At 35.5% G+C, this 18,871-nt stretch overlaps 1 protein-coding gene across 10 annotated transcripts in view; it reads left to right on the forward strand.

Moving 5' to 3' along the window:
* The window catches only part of ATG7 (autophagy related 7), a 121,888-nt gene that overhangs the window by 35,945 nt on the left and 67,072 nt on the right, over window positions 1–18,871 (forward strand). For 7 of the 10 annotated variants that reach the window (XM_075159347.1, XM_075159357.1, XM_075159353.1 and 4 more), the window contains one exon: window positions 13,204–13,326. In XM_075159347.1, coding sequence (XP_075015448.1) covers window positions 13,204–13,326 — 123 coding nt within the window. Of the gene's footprint in view, window positions 1–6,314; window positions 7,306–10,437; window positions 10,477–13,203; window positions 13,327–18,287; window positions 18,372–18,871 lie in introns of those variants that run through there. The other 3 variants (XM_075159350.1, XM_075159358.1, XM_075159356.1) reach the window with 3 other exon arrangements.

The raw sequence follows: 18,871 nt of genomic DNA on the forward strand, positions 1-18,871 counted from the left end.
CACTAGGATAGAATTTTGTTCCCGTAGAGGAGGGCAAATGTGATCAAGAACCCCAGAAATCTTAAAAGTAACATTGACTTTAAACATTATCCTATTTTGTAAACAGAGAAAAGGGTATTCAGTTTTGTGCATTGGAGAAGGTGGGGAGGTGTCTGTACAGACAGGATGGATGATAATTGGAAAATGGAACTTAAAAAAACAACACTGAAATCTAATAAGGTGGGGGAGAGCTCATTATCTCTGTCCTATATCTGAAAAAAAACACATGCTGTTAATGAAGTATGTGTAGTTCAGTGGAGAAGTTATGTCTTGTTATTCCTTGCTTAGTCCATCATGATGACTGGAAACTTCATAGCTAATCCTGTGTGAAGGCAGTAGTGCCAAATAAACTGCCTTGCACGTAGCAGCTCCACAATAAAGGTTGTAAATGGAAGGAATATGGGGAAAGATAGGACATGTTTATGTTCAATCTTACATCATACCATTTACCAAAATTCAGAAAGCAGGTTGACATTCCCATGTGTTAGCACTGTTATGGCTAGATTGTAAGAGTTAGAGATGATCAGTGTTTTGCACCAGTTACTCAGAGTTGTGGGATGCAGGTTTATTAACGTTTGAGAGATAACATAGGTTGTTGATACCAGACAGCCTCCCAGGGTCAACAGAAGGGAGGATTTTAAAAAAAGAAATAAAACTTGATGCTTTATCTTATGGTACTAAAGAGAAGTAAGGTGGTTTAAAAATTCAGTGAGATCACAAGAAGGATAGTTCAAAACTTTAACCAATTCTGCTGCTGGCAGTGTTTACTTGTCCTCTTCTCCCCTCCCCCAGACACGATGATGCTAGAAATCTTTAATGAAGAATTGCTTTTAGCCATTCTATTGTGTCTTCATTTCAACTTTTAACATATCTGTGAAATCGCTTTTTAATCAATTTACTGTTTTGTTATGTTTTCTTCAACTAAGATAAATGTAGCAAGTATAAAAGAATTCAGGAGACTTTTTTTTCTTTTTGACTACGCTCTCTTATTCTCTATTGTAATTTAGTTGGAGGGACTAATTTCTTGCTGTTATTACTTACTATTTCTCTTAAGGAGAAGAAACTAGTGTGCTTCTCCACAAATCGGTAAGACATAATTCCATTTTAGCTTATGTTGTTAATGTATTTATCTATATTAAGAATTGGCATGGTATATAAAAAGTTAAAGATCGGTTTGTGTCTTGTGAGACTAAACCACCCACCCAAATATTTTCACATGGGTGAGGATTTGTTTTGCATTCAGGGCTCTGAGGGGAGGATGCATTTTCAAAACTTCTGACTTCAGGATAAGTAAATCTTGGCCTTTCAGAAGCTAGCAGCTGTATGTGCAGTGTCAAAATGTTTGTTCTGAGTGTGGGTGTTTGCAACTGTATTTAAATGTTGAAAACTGGAGGTTTGCGTCTTTCATGTTTTGCTGAGCAAAACCAGTTTTTATTACCCAGACCCCCATCCTAAGATAATTGTCTTTATTCTAGCCAATCCATTTGTCTTCATCACGTAATATTCTTCTTCCTGGATGGCAGATGCAACCGTTAGATATCTTAGGGAGTTTAAATACAACTTGGCATAGAAAATGTGTTTAAATAACAAAGTAAAACAACATTCATCCCCAAGTCATTATGGTTTGGGGTCTTGTCTTCATGGCACAAGGGAGTAGATAGCCAAGGTTTACTGCAAAGTGTTTTTAGGAGCCATTCTTCAGTATTGTGTTCTTTGCAATAGAAGTTTTGAACTCTGCTAATTAAAGGATTAAGAAGGTTTCTGGAGAGGGAGAGAGAAAGAGGGAGAAAAAAGAACAGAGAATATACAATTCCCTGAAACTTGTTTTATTCCCTCATCCTTTTGCTCCAGAAAATCAGCAATTCTATTGTTACTACTTTTGATTTCGGAATAGTAAAGTTGCTAGATTAAGAATCCCTTTCTAGTAATAAATAACACACTTTTGCCTTTCGGAGAAGAAAGCAAATCATTTTGTTATTCTGTGTTTCTTTTATTTGGTGAATTTGTTAAGTGTTTCCTGATGTTTAAGTGAAACGGCGTGTCAATTTATGCTGATGTGGCAGAGTGCCATGTTAGATAGTAGAATCAAAGCTAAGTTCCAGAGAATCCCAGAATTTGGTCCAAGAAGCAGCTGGTGTGATTGACTGGTCCATCGTATTGACTAGTTTACTTGTCTCCAAGTTAAATAGCATTAAAAGAAGTAAAAATATGTTCCAGTAATTGTTCAGTGATCTTAAATGGATGTAGGATATTATTCTAAGCAGTTCTAAGTGGGAGAGAGAATGGTTTATGAAGTCCATCTTAAATAGAAATCTGTATTACCTGAACTAAAAGAAAAAGCAGAATTAATTCAAGTCTTTAAGTGAAAATACTGCATTTTTATAATATACTTTCTGCACCATGAATAAAATGAATTTTCCTATTTTTAAGTTTAACTAACTTTAAAATACTGTTTTTAAGGGGACGAAGAAACCTGCCATTGTTAAAAACAATTGATTCATATTTCTGAGAGGTTGTATTTCTGTTGCATTTAAATTAAATTCTGTGGGTCTTTGAGTTTTTTTGGTTTTGTTTTTTCAATATTTCTTCTTCCTCCAATTCAATTATGTTTTAACTACAATTAGTACAAAGTAAAAGACTATCAATCACTAGGAAAGAGATAGCATCACCACAATTTTCTGGTATTGACATGTTCAATATCTAATATCTATTCTGTGTCTAGAATGCCATTTTTAATTATTTATTCTAATGGCAACTTAATGCTGTCTTGTCATCTCTCTGTGAAGCTGTTACAGAATTCCTTTTGTGTCAGTAAAAAAAAAACGAACTAAAATACTTTGACTTAAAATATATACTTGCTGACAGACTTTCATATAAGAATTGCAAAAACAAAGTTGGAAAATACTGAAGTGGGTAAAAACTAGGAACATACAATATGTAGTGATGGTATGGTGATGATGTTCATCCTATGATTGTTGAATGTAAAAACAGTTCAAACCTACTTCTGTATCCGTCTGGAACTCAAAAGGTCAGTTGTTCATTTTGCTGGATATGAGTAATTTGTAATTGTTGTTTTTACTTCCATAAGGTTTTTGCATACTTGCAACCTAATGCCTGCTATTCCTTTATTTATTGTTCAGTTATTCCAAGGATTCAGTGCATATTCATCAAAGAAAATATAGACACAGTATGCTTCATGTCTACCATTTATGCTTAGATTTTTTATTTGTAAACTGAGGAATTACTTTAAGTAAAAAAAAAAAAGCCCACATGTTCCTGGCTGGAACATATACGATTCTTTAATATTAGTGACTAATAAAAAAGTCATTTAATATGTTGACATATTTAGTGCAATAAGTGAGACAAAATACATGTTCGTATCAGTTATGTGCAAAGAGTGCTAATTGTCAATAGTTAGAGTGTATATAAGAAAAACTGAACTAATTTGAAAAATTGGCAGGCTTGCATAGAAGTTCAAGTCTAAATCACATGAATGAAAATTTTCAAGCATGCAAGGTTATGGTCCAAAGCACTCTTTTGCATTGGTAATTTTGATAGATAAGTACTTCAGATTTATGCAGTGCAGCACTGTGTGCATTTGACAATTTTGGCCATAATTCTACCTCTGCATATTAAAAGTAATGCCAACATGCAGCAGTGAAAGAATGGAAGTATATCCATGTTTCTCTCTTCTATGGTCAGGTCTTGTAACAGTTGTCTCATGGAATTGGGTGATGATGGGAGAGTCTGATTATTTTTTCTCCTAATCTTTATGCAAATAGGATTTGCTTTATTATAATCTCATATTTAATTATGCTAAAATGTTAGATTGTAATACTTAAATGATATATACTTTACCTGTATTTCAATTATATTTTTAATGTCATGAGATTAAAGGGATGGGTACTACATCTTTTCCCAGATAATTTTTTAATACCGTCCTATTTTTAACTATTGTAGTTTTTTCTTGTATGCTTTTCTGCATTCTTCTCTTTACAGTCTTTGACAGGAGTCTGTCTGCATCTATACCTGTTTTCTTTTGTTAAACTTCACAAATCATCAGCCTCACTTTATTGGGCAACTGTTCTTTTGTTTGCAAATGCCCATGTAGGCATTTTTGAAAAGTTTAAGTTAAGTTTAACCTTTATTCAATTTTTTCACATTTTTACAGGGTTGCCTATATCTGTGTCTATGCCGAAGTGCTTCTGTTTTCTTTGAAATTGGAAAAAAGTGAAGGAAATTGAATTTTAAAAGATGGTAAAATAACTGAAACTGATGAAATACAGTAAATATGTGTGGTTTTGGTGAAAATGTTGTTTTTCTTCCAGTGCTGTTTTGCATAGGTATTGTAGCACATCCAGATAATACAATCTTCTGCTCTGAAATAGTCTACAAAATAGGGATTTTTAAGCTAGAGATCTGGATTTAGGAATTACTGAGGGGCAGCAATTTCTGCTTAAGGTAGTGATAATTTTGGGTGCTTAGTGTCTGCCAGATCATTCCTTATTGTTGAACTGGTGATGGCAGGGGAGAGCTAGATGGAATGAATGACTTCATATGCAGTACCCAGTCAGCACTGGCTTTTTGCTTGCTTAAGTCAACCCATCGATGATGGACCACTCCAGCCTTTGTAGAATCAAATTGTATGAACAGCCAAAATGGAATTTAGTGTAAGACAGTTGCTTTTTTTGTGAGAAGAATAATTTTCTTATATGTTTGGGGTAGTGACCTTGCTTCACTCCCAGCATTAGGGATTGCCTGCGGAAAATGGATGCTGTTTCTGGACTGTTTCTTCAAGGGAAAAACGAGAATTGTGCTATAGATGCCTATCCCTACATATGGGTAACAAACAGATTATCCAGCCACAAATCATCAATAACTCAGATGTGACTGCAGAAAAAGAAGGGCTTTCTGCAGTTGTTGTATAGTAGGTAGTGACTAATGCCGGTATGAACTGGAGCCAAAAATGTTGTAACTGCTGATGAGCTAATCAGCATAAATTTTGGACAGGAAGCAGAATGGGGATAAATACAGTTGTAAATATCCGTCAAGTGTAAAATGTGGAGCAAGCAAGAGCTGGCTATTAGGGGACTGAACGATATACCCATGTAATAAAAGAGGTCAGGACAGATGATCTAATGATATTGTCTACTGGAAACTCTTTTGTTCCTCTGTTCTCAGTCTCTAAAATGGAGATGTTTATTTTCTTTTACTCTCCCTCTCTCTTTATCTCTTTCTTTTCACTTCTACTTACTAATGCTTTCGGGAAGGGAATGCCTTAAACTTGTAGGCTGTCCAGTAGAAAGTCCTTATATTGACTGTAATCTGAAGATGCCATTATGTTTCAAATAATTTGTGAGAAATATTTTAGAAAGGAAAAAGTAGCTGAAATAAAAATCTTGCAGTTTTGCCTGTATTATTAGTCTATCAATTCATATCAGGAAAAATGGTTACTTGTATATAAAACACATCAAGGTTATTTCAGAAAACCTCAGAATGCATGGAGTTCCCAAGAAATTAATGTAGACAAGACCATGCTTAAACTGACATATCTTAAATTTCTAGGAACTCTACTTTCCTCCTTTTCATTATTCAAAAGAAGAAACTGAAAAGTCCTAAGTTAAAAAAATCTTGTTGAGACCTTTCAAGGCCTGTTCTTCAGTACGTTGATACTCCGTTTTCTGTCCATTGCAATTCAAAATCAGTGTAGGTAATAGCAACAGAGAAAACACATTTGTATCACTACATTCCTACTCTAAATTAGAACAACAGTCTCTTTCTTAAATGAATTTTCAGCATATTGTACTTGGATTAGTTAAGGTTTTATACTGATTTGCTTTCATTTTTAATACTGATTATGGGAAGGTAAGGAGAAAATTGTGTATGCAGAGGGTCTTTTAATTATTTGGACATGAGCCAAATATGATGCCATTTTTGCCTTATGGTTTATAACCTTCCAATATTTTCAGAATGGCCCTCTTCAACTTGCACCTGGAATACAGCCTTCTTCAGAAATTTGTTTTATGATCTTGTTCTTAAAACTTGAATCGTGTGTGAACACACAAGTGTGTATGACCATTCATACACACATTAAGATAATACTTGGAGTATTATCAAAAGATGAAGTGTCTTTGTGCTCATGTAACTTTGTCAGACTTTGCTGTTCAGTATCATGAACTGAGTCCCTGAAAAATCATTATGTGGTCTTTGTTGCATTCTTTTTCATAGATGTATTACAGGATCACCTTATTAGGCTTTTCTTTACAACTTTTTAGGACCAAATGGCAATAAAAATTGAGAACTTCATGAAAAGACAAGAGTCTAGGAGCAGAGGATTTTTAAAAGGAAACCAGAATTATGGGTCTCATGATAAAATTTTGAACGTTAGCAGTGCTGCCTGTGCGACTGCCTAGACCCAAGATCCCAATGGCTCAGGTGCCTCACCTTATTCTCTTCTCACTTAGGAGGATTCTTCACAGTATTGTGGTCTTTCACTAAACTTCCTGTTTTAATAGCAGATACATTGAGCTTTGAAGAGTTTAACTGGCAAGACTTTTACATGTCTTCCTTATTTTCCAAGCAACTGTTGAAAATGAAATGTCTCTTTTCAGCATGCTAACACTCACAGGAGCTTTCTATTCATTCTGCATTGCCTGTGATAACTGGATAGTTAGCAGTGTGCAAAAATATATCTAGGCATGTAAAATTTCTAAATAGAACATTGAATTTTGTGAGTTTTCTGACTCTGAAATGTTTAGTGAAGTATCTGTCCCCTTTAGGGGGAGGCAGGGCGGGGAGGGGAAGTGTGGTGTCTTCTTTGAGTGGAAAGTGTTTAAAGCCAGGAAGAGTGTAAAAAAACCACCACCCATATTGTTTTGGAGGTAGGCTACCCATGTATCTTTGTGTAAACAATAAATCTGGTAGCATTAATTTTTTTATTTTGTTTTTCCTGGAAAGTAAACAATGCTGTTTCAAGCTCTACAGATGCTAACTACTTAGAAAACAAAAAAGCCCAAAAAAATGTAAATACTGGTAAAAAATTTCTGTCACATAATTTTTAAACGAGGCATAAAATGTGAGCCAATTTTACATCGGTGGCCAGGTTGTTGGGATTAGGAGTTTGGTTTTTATATTTTTACTTAACCATATATTAACTTTTATGCTATAAAGCAATCCTGGAGCCAGATTATCTTTCTGAATGTCTTTCTACCCAGCATTTGAAGAATGCTATTAAAATGAATATAACACCAAGGCTGCACATCTGTTTCTCGTTTCAAAACAAGTTCTTTTACTCTAAGCCTCTATTTTTTTTCTCCTACCATGAGATTTGGGTTTTTTACTTCAGTAAACAGCCAAGAATACAAAGATTGCTAATAAAGTGGGTTACTGTGTATCATTTACACAAAAGGCTTTAGCAGTACATTAATTTGTCTCTGTTGTGATAATGTGCATCCACAGTCATTTGTTCTATTAAAATGCCATCATGTGAAAAATCAGTTGTAGCTTGGGCTCTGTAAAATGGAGACTGGAACCGAGATTATAACATCAACCTGAGAGGAGATTTACATGTGTCAGAAAAGAGTGTGGTTTTTAAATGTGGGTTTTCCTGACAGTATTTGTAACAGACATGAAATACAGAAGGCATGCTACTTTCTAATTCTCCTCCTAAGCTCTGAAAAGTGACCTGCAAGTGAGAAAAAGATGAGTTCCTTAATAAATCTTTATTGCTCCAGCTTGCCTTGCTGGGCAGAAGAATTATATCCTCCTGGTTCTTTTTGTTGCTGTTTTGAAGTTTTTTTTCTGCTTGAGAAAATTAATTGCTACATAGTGACATGTCACTGCATGACTGGATAGTGACACATTTATTCCCAGAAAAAGTTCGAGAGGGATTTTTTACATCTGCGGTCAGATAGTAACTAATTTGAGATCAATAATAATAAAAACTATAACATCTCTCAAGTATTTGTCCTCGTGTAAAGCTGTTATTCAGAATGATCACATTGGTACCACGTACGGTGTTAGCAGCAAAGGGAATTGTTAAGAACTGAAAAAGAAAACTCATGCCAACCATGGGCCTTTAGACTGCTGGACATGATTAAATAGGAGATTTCCTTTCCACACAACAACAAATTGGGCACTTATTAAATCTGGAAACATTTTTTAGAATTATTTTGTGCCTATTTGATGTCTAGACTGGCTTTATTCCTGATGAGCTGCAGAGTATTCCTGTCATAGGAATTTGAGATGAGTTTTATTTTGCCTTTTTCTTTTTGAGGTACGTTCAGTGGCTACTGAACAAATGTATGCTACATTACATTTATCAGAGGACAGCTGTTACTGAATTTGTGTAGTAAAGGTTAGACACGGGCAAGTTAATGGTGTTTATCCTTTTCATGGTATTTATTGTAAAGTTTTAATCATCTGTATTGGGAAATAAAGTCCCTGAAGGTGACAAAATGTTCTTTCCATTCCTGCCTATATTAAAAGGATTTCATTATAGAGTATGCCTTCTTTAATGGTACCACCACTGCTCAGGTAGCAAACTGAGCAATGCTGCCAGGTCATTCTTTGGTTCCTTGGTACGTTGTTCTCTGGGCCATGTAGCTGGAACTTCTGTTTTAAAACTAGTTAACAAATACTTCTATTCAGCAGGCTGTTCCCATTGTAAAAATCAAGTCGTCATAATCGGCCAGTACACTTTCTGATAAAGTTTTTCAGGCTTCTGCGGGTGCTAATACAAGAAAAATACAATACAAAATAAGTATTGTTGTACTTTGCGTTTAGGTTTTTAAGATACTGTGTCGCTATAATCAGATTTGTTACCCTAACCTAAATTTGCCATTGTAGTGCCATGGTAAGTCTAGCAGTGAGACATGATGGAGTTTCTACAGGGGGAAAATAAATTTTTAAATCTTTCCATAGCAATAGCAGATTTGGTCATATTAACGTGAATCATTTCTACCCAACTTAAAAAAAATAAAAAAGCTATAGTTCACTAGACCCCAAAATAATATACCTTCAACTCATGGTTCTGTGATCTTATTTTATTAATATTAATGTTTTATTAATACTAATATTTTAAAAGACACTTGATGGGAGACTTCCTAGTCTCTTCCATGCTAATCACAGTACAAGGGGCACTTGGATTTAATAAAAATTCTTCCAGGTGATTCATCCAAAACTAATGCTAGACATTGAGGATGTCAGCGTAGTCATGCAGTCTGCTTTGTGTGAGTACATAAGAATTCATTTATAGCTATGACAGGGAATATAGAAAGGTTAAGCACATCTCTGAAATAAACCAGGGCCGTTTATAGAGAGCACCCTGGCACACTGAAGTAATGTGCTTACTGAGGAAGCAATACCTGGAAATTTTCACTTCAGGCTTGAGTCACAGTTCTTTGGAAATGAGGATCAAGGCATGGTTAGCTGAGTAACAAAATCAACCAGATTTAAAGGCTATTTGATAGATTTGTATATAGTAAGGTTGCACTTGGTTCCCTGCTCTGTTCATAATATTTGCATATTCCAAGGTAATATACATCTTTTAGCAATTTTTACCTCTGGGAAGAGACAAAAATATTTTTTTGTTGTTGTCCCTGCATTTCTTTGATGTGCTGTAATATTTTAGAATAAGGCTAGGTTTCATTGTGTGTAGGCTGTATATTGTTTCAAGATACCATGAACTATAATCTGGCCTACATCACTGAAAAGATGTCTCATAAGCTCCGTATTGTGGTTCCAACAAATTAAAGCAATAGCAACATATTTGATAATGCTGGTAGCTTTGGGGATTATAGGCAGGACTGTGAATGTAATCCAACTTAATAAATTGATGTCTGTATACAGTGTTTCACAAAGACTCAAATGCAAGAGACTTCTGTACATCTGGTTGGTTTATTAGAATTTTTGAACACAGAATAGTCATTTAATGTATGTATACATCCATGGTGCAATATATTAAGGTATTATTAGAATATATTATAATAATTAAGTGGAATATTAAGAGGACACATCTCAAATGGAATGCTGAAGTTGCCCAGTTCTCTGCATTGCATTGTGAACAGTCAGATGAGTTTGTCTTGCTGTGTTTATCTCAGGAATAAAAAACAACAAGAAAAACCCAAAGAAATGTTCCTAAGCATTTTTTTAATCTCTTTTTTTCTTTCCTTTTTTTCTTTAATTTCTGATTATGCTTCTGGGTCACTGCACAAATACACAAAATATATGGCAAAATAGATTTTTAAAGTATGAAGAACAATTTCTCCAGATTTAGTAAGACAATATGAAGTGCCATTTTAATTTATTTATTTATTTTAGAAATTTAAAGTGTAGTCAGGAAGGTGCCAAATGTTTGTCATAATCACCTACATCTTCCTCTTTATGGTTGTGTTTCAGTTGTTACTGTTTGTGGTTTTTTGAAACCTAAGTTTCCAGTAGATAATTTTGCTGCTAAATGGACATTTTGCATTAAGATCTGAGTGCAGATCCCAGTCTGTTTTTACAGGTAAACTCACAGTCTGTCAGCTGAATATAAATATATTTTTAAATGAGCTTGAATTCCTGAAGGGCTCAATGTAAAAGCTCACTGGATGTGTTTTGCTGAAGAATGCTGTTGGGCTGTGCAAGTTCCCACAGTTTTAAGATTTATCAATGCAAAGTTGAGACCTTTAGGAACTGTTAAACTAGAAAAGAGTAAGATTGTTGAGAGTAAGTTGTGACTTTGGTTGAGTTAGGTAAATTCATAATCAAACAATTTCCCCCCCCCCATTGTCCAAAGAAGGGTGAATAGCTTCTTTGGGGGTTGGGGGAGCAGGGGTTGTCTGTCCATTTTTAAACCTTGGAATGAAGGTCAGTTTGTTAAATCTTATTTCACAGTAGAACAAACTACAGTCCTTCTAGGGTGTTTTTTTTCTTCTTTTCCAGAGGAAATGAATTCCATTGGTTATGGGGAACTTATCTATCCAGTAAGAGTGGATAGGTTTAAGGAGTACATAAGCTGTAGAAATTTCTCTTACTGCTTCTCTCCCAAAATAAGGATGGAATATATACAGTGAACGAAAGGTTGTCCACAGCCCCTGCAACTATGTTCTCTATAAAAGAACTTTATGTGTTCTACTTAAACTTGTTCTGCAAGAACTATACCAAAATGAGATAAGTTAAAAGTAGAGATACATGATGTGTATAATTTGCGCAGATAAGCTATAAGAAGACATGAATGGGCACAATATTGTGATTTGTTTGGAAATTTATACATCAGAGAATGAAAAATCAGGTATTTCTTTGAGCACAGGAGTCCTGGAGCCATATCTTGATGGCTGATTTTGGTACTTTTCCCATGGCTGGGAAACTGCACTTGGATCACAACAACCTCATGCAACGCTACAGGCTTGGGGAAGAGTGGCTGGAAAGCTGCCCAGAGGAAAAGGACCTGGGGGTGCTGGTTGACAGCAGCTGAACATGAGCCGGCAGTGTGCCCAGGTGGCCAAGAAGGCCAACGGCATCCTGGCCTGTATCAGAAATCGTGTGGCCAGCAGGAGCAGGGAGGTGATCGTGCCCCTGTACTCGGCACTGGTGAGGCCACATCTCGAATCCTGTGTTCAGTTTTGGGCCCCTCACTACAAGAAGGACATGGAGGTGCTGGAGCGTGTCCAGAGGAGGGCAACGAAGCTGGTGAAGGGCCTGGAGCACAAGTCTTATGAGGAGCGGCTGAGGGAACTGGGGTTGTTTAGCCTGGAGAAGAGGAGGCTGAGGGGAGACCTCATCGCGCTCTACAACTACCTGAAAGGAGGTTGTAGCAAGGGGGTGTTGGTCTCTTCTCCCAAGTAACTAGCGATAGGACGAGAGGAAATGGCCTCAAGTTGTGCCAAGGGAGGTTTAGATTGGACATTAGGAGAAATTTCTTTACTGAAAGAGTGATCAGGCCTTGGAACAGGCTGCCCAGGGAAGTGGGGGAGTCACCATCGCTGGAAGTATTTAACAGACGTGTAGATGAGGCCCTTAGGGACATGGTTTAGTGGACATGGTGTGTTGGGTTGACGGTTGGACACGATGACCTTAGAGGTCTTTTCCAACCTTAATGATTCTATGATAGCTTTCACGGTAAAAGATTTTTGGCAGGCATACAGTTTTATAGATTAGGCCATTCCATGGACTCTTCTGAAAAGCTTGCATCTTCTCTATATGGAGTGATACTGATGATCCTTCCCCTGCCTCTCTATCGATGTCATATATACTGCTCCTTTGTATTAAAATATTGTGTGTTTCTGAAGTTCCTGCATGCATCCTGCTCTGTTACATGAATTTCCATAGGAAAAGTTGCTTTGCAGTCTGTCAAGCTCAGCTGCTTCGTCTGTGAGACTGATGACAGCAGAGCAGGGTATTAAATGATCAATGGTAGAACTCAGAACAAAAATAGGAAAACAATGGATACTGGGATTGCTCTATCATAAGTTCCTTTCATTTTCTTGCTGCCTGCTTTCACAAAACTTGTAGAATCATGTTCATCTTTGACATTTTTCTTTCCTCAATCTCCATCACATTTGATTGAAATAGTTATTTAAGCTAAAGCTGCATGAAATAAAATTCTTCATGGTCAGGGGTTTGCGAGGAGCATAGGCTAAAACCTTTCTCACAATTCTTGTAGGAGTCTATAGGAGTGTCTCAAAATAAAAGATAAACTGGGAAAATTAGAGTAGAAAAATAGGGAGTTCTTTAAGATACAACAATCTCAGAACCATGAATCTCTGGAGATTGGGAGGATGTTGGACTTGGACACTGACTCAGAGAATTTTTCAGTCTGTCCCAGCATGGTTCTTTCCCTTAACTGATGCATTGGAACAGTCTTTTACTGTGTTTCGTGTAACTCAAATGCTCCTTTCATGACTTTGCAACTAAGTTTTTTTCTTGCCATAACATCTGTCTTCTTATAAGCTTAAAAATATGTTTAAACCAGGAAATTTTAAACCTCACTTCTTTTCCCTCTTACTCCACCTTTCCCAAACTTTAGAAATTGAGTTGGCAGAAATGATCTTTCTTTTCTCTGTAATTTTTACCTGTTTACAATTCAGAAGGATTGTACTTCTATTTTGTGAGCAATATATGATGATGAATCACATTATGGGCATCTTATTTGAAATCCTTTTCTGTTTGTTTATTTGACAGGTCCTGGACCAGTATGAACGAGAAGGGTTTAATTTCCTTGCTAAAGTTTTTAATTCTTCACATTCCTTCTTAGAAGACTTGACAGGTCTAACTTTATTACACCAGGAGACACAGGCTGCTGAGGTAAGAAAATACGCTTTGGATGTTAAGAATAAACAGGTGGCAGTAAAGGGTGCTTGGTTTTATGTTCAGCTGTATAACCATGTGATTAAATTAATCACTGATAGAATCGAGCAGTGGTATTTGATTTACAGGATGATTTACACAAGCCACATGCATATTCCATCCAGTGCGATAAGATGTGTTCTCTTAATGTTATAGAATAAGAAATATTGTTGGATGTGAGAGATCATTCTTTTCTAAGAATAGATGATGGGATGCATGTTGACAGCCAGTTAGAAATGTGTAACACTATTATTATTATTATTATTATTCATTTTGTTGTTGTCACATTTTGTGAAATTACAGAAATATTTTAAGTGACAGTTGTTGCTTGACAGTTCTGAATTTATATCAGGGAAGTTCCTGATTTTGTTGTCTTTTAGGGTGTGTTTCACTGGCAGTGTAAACTGCAGTTTGTGCGAGCATTACAAGTACTGTATACAAGTACTGATAATAGGTAGCCATGATAGCACAGAGCCCCGTATGGGCTAACAACCACAGTATTTACACAGGTTCCTAGGTAGGTTAGACATTCTCTTAAATTAATCATAACTTTTTATATCTGAGTTTTCAAGTATTGCTTTTAAAGAAAACGAGTGATTTGTGTTATGTGGTGTAAGGAAATCAATTATCATTTTAGGTCAATCTAAAATGTAATTATTATACTGTTTGATGGATTATAATATGGGGAAAACAATGCTGTTTATTTGTCTAGTGACAAAAGTTGTAATGTCGAATGAAATTGGGGTATATTTTATTCTCATGGGAGATAACTCGCAACTTGTTTAGACAGGGTTGTTTGTCCCATAAAAAATGAAACAGGTACCTGTCTTAATATGGTATTTTTATAATGATTTGTAATCCTTACTCTGTCTGCAAATGTCTACACTGTTCTACATCTATAATTTAATTTTGGTGTGGTCATATCACATGGATGTTTCCAAAGTTGGCTTTGAGAAGTGATTATTCAGTTACTGTGTAAATGGTATAGCTGTTTTTTCAGCTGGAAATGGCTCAACAGTGTTGCTTAATAAGGTTTGTGGGGATAATGATGACTTGGCTCTCTGTTTCATGTTTTAACCTTTTAAAATAATTGGAGCAGATGCTGGAGACATTAAACCATGAAATACCTGATGCATTCTTAAATCAGCCTGGTGATACCTAGAAAAAAATTAAATATATATATGAGAGGGATCCAATAAATTAAAACAAATACCCTTTAACGGGTGCTGCTCATTAGCAGAAAGAGTGAATATAGTCTGATTGCCATACATGACTTTTAGGCTGCTAAGAAGTGTCTAGTCTGCTAATGACAGCATTACAAACACTTACAATTGCCCTCGTTAGTAATCTATTATTTTGCAGGTATTAATTAATAAATTTCTTCTGCAGCTTCAGAATGTATACAGGTGTTTGTTTATAAAGTTTTAGATATTCTTTAAAAAATGTAGATTCTGGTGTGTTCATTGCAACTTACTGAAGTTCAAAGTTTAACATAAAAAATGGAATTAATGTGCTTTCAAAAATCTTTGTGTTCAACAGTGAGGTTTATGCAGTGAAATCATTGCTCATAGGTGGAAAAACTGACGTACAAAATATTTGCAAAGCTAATGCATTCAAATTAGCCCAACTACCATAGAACCAGCACTTATCTTGATTGCTTCCCTGTACCATTGCTGTATTTTTGTAAAAACTTATCTGTTCTATCAGGGTTAACTGTTTTAATGGTCTCGATATGTATTTATGAATGATAAGGTCCAAGAGGCAGATTATTTGCAGATTCTGGAGCATGCTTGCTTTTTGGGATTAAAAGACCTATTCTTTTGTTACATTTTGCCACTGTTGACTCTGAAAAATAAAGAAGTGTTTTTCCTGTCTTCCACTACTCCCTCAGTACATAATCTGGGGCAATTTTTTTAATTTTTAGGTACACAAGAGGGTGCTTTTAGTATATTTTCTGTTGAATTGTTCTTGTATTTTGAGCTCGTTTTTCTCATACAGTGCAGTTGGTGCAATTTATATTGCTGAGTTTGAAGACTGCAAAATGGCTTTTCAGGTTTCTGGCTACTTTTAACCTGCTGTTGGCAGAATGTATTCTCTAAAATGGAGGCATTAGATTTGTTAAGATCAGTGCTCTTTAGGTTGATATAAGATATTCTTGATACATGGCATTCTAAAAACTGCAACAAAAGTAGCGAGAGAGGTTTCATAAGACATGTATGGCCTATTTCGGTAATTAGAATATTTGATTGTTTTGTTGAGAAGTTACTTGCCTTTCTGCATTCAAACTCTTCAAAGAGATTTTGTAGATGATTGTTGGGTTTGGAGACCATAAAAACGGCTTCTAGTAACTGAAGATTTTCGTTTCCTCCCATCTAGTACAATTTGACCAGTGCCATTGCTTCAATAGACTTGTAAAGTTACATGTCATCCAACCTTAAATTTACTGCAATGACATCATAATTGTGTTGTAATTCCATATATAAAATCACTGATACTAGGCTAATAAACTTGCGTCTGACAGGGAAACTACTCAATCTTGTTCTTTTTTTAAAAGGATCGCTCTTAAAATATTGATTCATTAAGAGCATTTAATTGAATGTTGTGCTCAGAATGTTTTGTTGTGGTCGGAAGAACTGGAGGCTTTGTCATGCTGGTCTTACGCTTCAGCGTATTGCATCTTAAGTTAAATCACACACTTAACCTTTCTCTTTTTTCATTCACGTAACAAATGCTTAGCTGCTTTCCTGATGTGTGTATGTAAGTGCTTTAATGATCTAAACACTAAACGAATTTTTTAAAATTGCTTCTAAGTTTTGAATTGCTTAAAAGAGATTCTGGATAAGTCATGCATGTTCCATAAGAGTGGCTGACTACGTTAAATAGAACGTTTTTGGATGGCCTGAAGTTTCCATGAAAACCTTTCCTCCCTACACGCTTAGCACAGACTGCGTTTGCCGGGATTAAAGCAATACAATTTGCAGTAAGATATGGAAGACTTTTCACTTACTAAATACCATTTTAACTTGCATTGTTCAATTTCTTCTTCCAGTGCCGTGCTGTTGACCTAAGTATTAATACCATCTTGACATACTTTACCTTATCTTTTTAAAATGACTGATAAGAATATAATCATAATTCAATGTATAACCAGCGTAGGAATTATAACACAGATTTAGTTTGTGGTTCAAATTTGATACTAATTGGAGGGGGTTTAGTCAATAGAGCACCTATTTGTTTACCATGAGATGCATCAGGAAATTATAAATGTCCTACATGACTTCCTTAGCATGACAATTTACTCAGTAAATAATAAAATTCGCAAGTGTTTCTATTCTGTCTTGAAATGACAGTAAATTTCAGGCATCTGCTTTTTCCACATCTGGCTTTAATTTAGGTTCTGTGGAACATTTTTGTTTTTTTTAATACCAGTTAGATATTTATGTACAGCTTCAACAAGAGACTCTGATGACATGCATGGCTTTGAAGGCCAATAGGAACTGTGGGAAACCCCCACGTCAGCAGTTAGACCTTGTTTCCACTGGATACAGTTCACTTTGGGAGCTGCCCAAGCTCACGTAAAATTGCACTTCTGTTTTCCAGATTACTTTGTCTCCTTACTCCTAACCTGAACTTTTTAACTTGACGCTTGTTCACTGTGGAGTCAAGTTTAATAGCTGGGCTTAAAATAGAGAAAGCCTATGCATATCTTGAATTACTTATCAGAAACTAGAGGCATTGATTTGGAGACAGAACAACAATGAACTGAATGGCTTCCAGTTCAGAACTTGGCTGGGCTGCCCAATGATGGTTGCGTATCACAGTACATCTCTAAAACTAGCTGGTTTGCTTGCCAGACAGACCAGACTGAACCCTGCGAAGTATGTTGGGTTTTGCTGGTGTGGAGAGTTCTTTGTGTTTAATCTAGTCTAAAATTATAGTTTTCCTGATATGCACTCGACTACTCTGTGTTAAAGATTAGTTTTTACTGATATGCCACACTTCTGCAAGTAAAACCTGACACATTAATAAAACCCATAGTCAGAATTATTCCATAGTTGTGGAAGAACCATTCCCTTTTGTAAGATTTTCTAAGAAACTTACTTCTTTAAGGGTACTCATTTTATTGTGGCCCTTTTTCTTCAGAAAAAACTGCCATTGTTCGTCAAGGCCCAATTAAGCAAAGTAACCAGGCTTATTCTTCCTTGAACATATGTAAGTGCTCGTGAAATCACTGGGAGTGAAGCATCTATTGAAATGTATTGATGGAAGGAGCGGTAATAGTGGTAAAGTGAAATTTTGGCATGAATTCACTGTAGTATGTGTAGTTGAATTTCTATACAAGACTTTTTCAGCTTTAACCATTTTCAGAAGTACAGAAACTTAATTTCTCTCTGTTCCTAATAACACCCAAGTATAAATATACTTTCTTACTTTTTTATTATGATTCTGCACTTATTTGAAGTTTGTGCCTGACCATTTTTTCAGCCATTTCTTGGGGAACAGGGCTTAGTTGTGTAATAGACAGCTGGTATTAAAAGTGAACTTTGTGCTTATCCAAATTTGGAAGAAAATTCAGAATTTCCAATGTGCTTTGCTATTAAAATCATCCTGCTTGTTTCTGATTCTGCATTATATTATGCAATGTATTTGATGCTGAAACAATAACATATGAATAGCCAAAAAAAACCCCTAACAAAACAGAAAAACCCAACTTCAACAATATTATAATAGTAAGTTCTGTAACTTAACAATTTTTTTCTGTTAACCAAGCATTATTCAGAATTGAATTTTACTTGTTATTATGAAAATTTCATACAAAAAGCAATACTGATGGGTAGACCAAAATTAATATTTGAGACTTTTCTGTGTCTGTGAGCTTTTTTTGTTTTCTTTCATGTTTTTAATCTGGTGCGTTTCAGGACAAATTCACTTTGACAGATTCAGGCCTGCCCTGGAATCTCTTTCTTAAGAGATTAAGAAATTAATCTGTTTTCTTTCAAGAGGTGAGTTGTTTTTTTCTTTTTGAGTTTTTTCATTATGTCAATTAGTGTCATCATTTTTCTTCATTCATCAAGCAATATTTCTCAGATCTTCAAATAATGGTAAACTTTTTCTGCAAAAAAATTCCTGTTGAATACAGTCCAAATGAAAAATGGATCTCGGTTATGGTAGATTTTTAAAGTGTATGTAAATTTCCAATGTATTCTGGTTATTATGCTTTGCTATTACATGCCTGAAATAGATTTAGTAAGTCTGTCGTTCACCACAATGTTCTGTTGAATCTATGGTATTTCTGCTGTTGAAATTTTGCCAAGGAGAGGTAACTGTTACATCAACACAAAACAGTTCGAACTGAGTTTTCTAGCCTTTGAACAAGCCCAAGAATGGTCTTTATGCTGATACCTTATGCTGCTCTTTGAAGAATTTAGAAATATCTGTAAAGTGTTTCTTCTATATCATACCAATACATGATCTCTTTGTCTTTCTGATAGCTTTACCGGTA

The sequence above is a fragment of the Calonectris borealis genome, chromosome 10, assembly GCF_964195595.1.
Source record: "Calonectris borealis chromosome 10, bCalBor7.hap1.2, whole genome shotgun sequence".
Classification (NCBI taxonomy): Eukaryota; Metazoa; Chordata; class Aves; order Procellariiformes; family Procellariidae; genus Calonectris; species Calonectris borealis.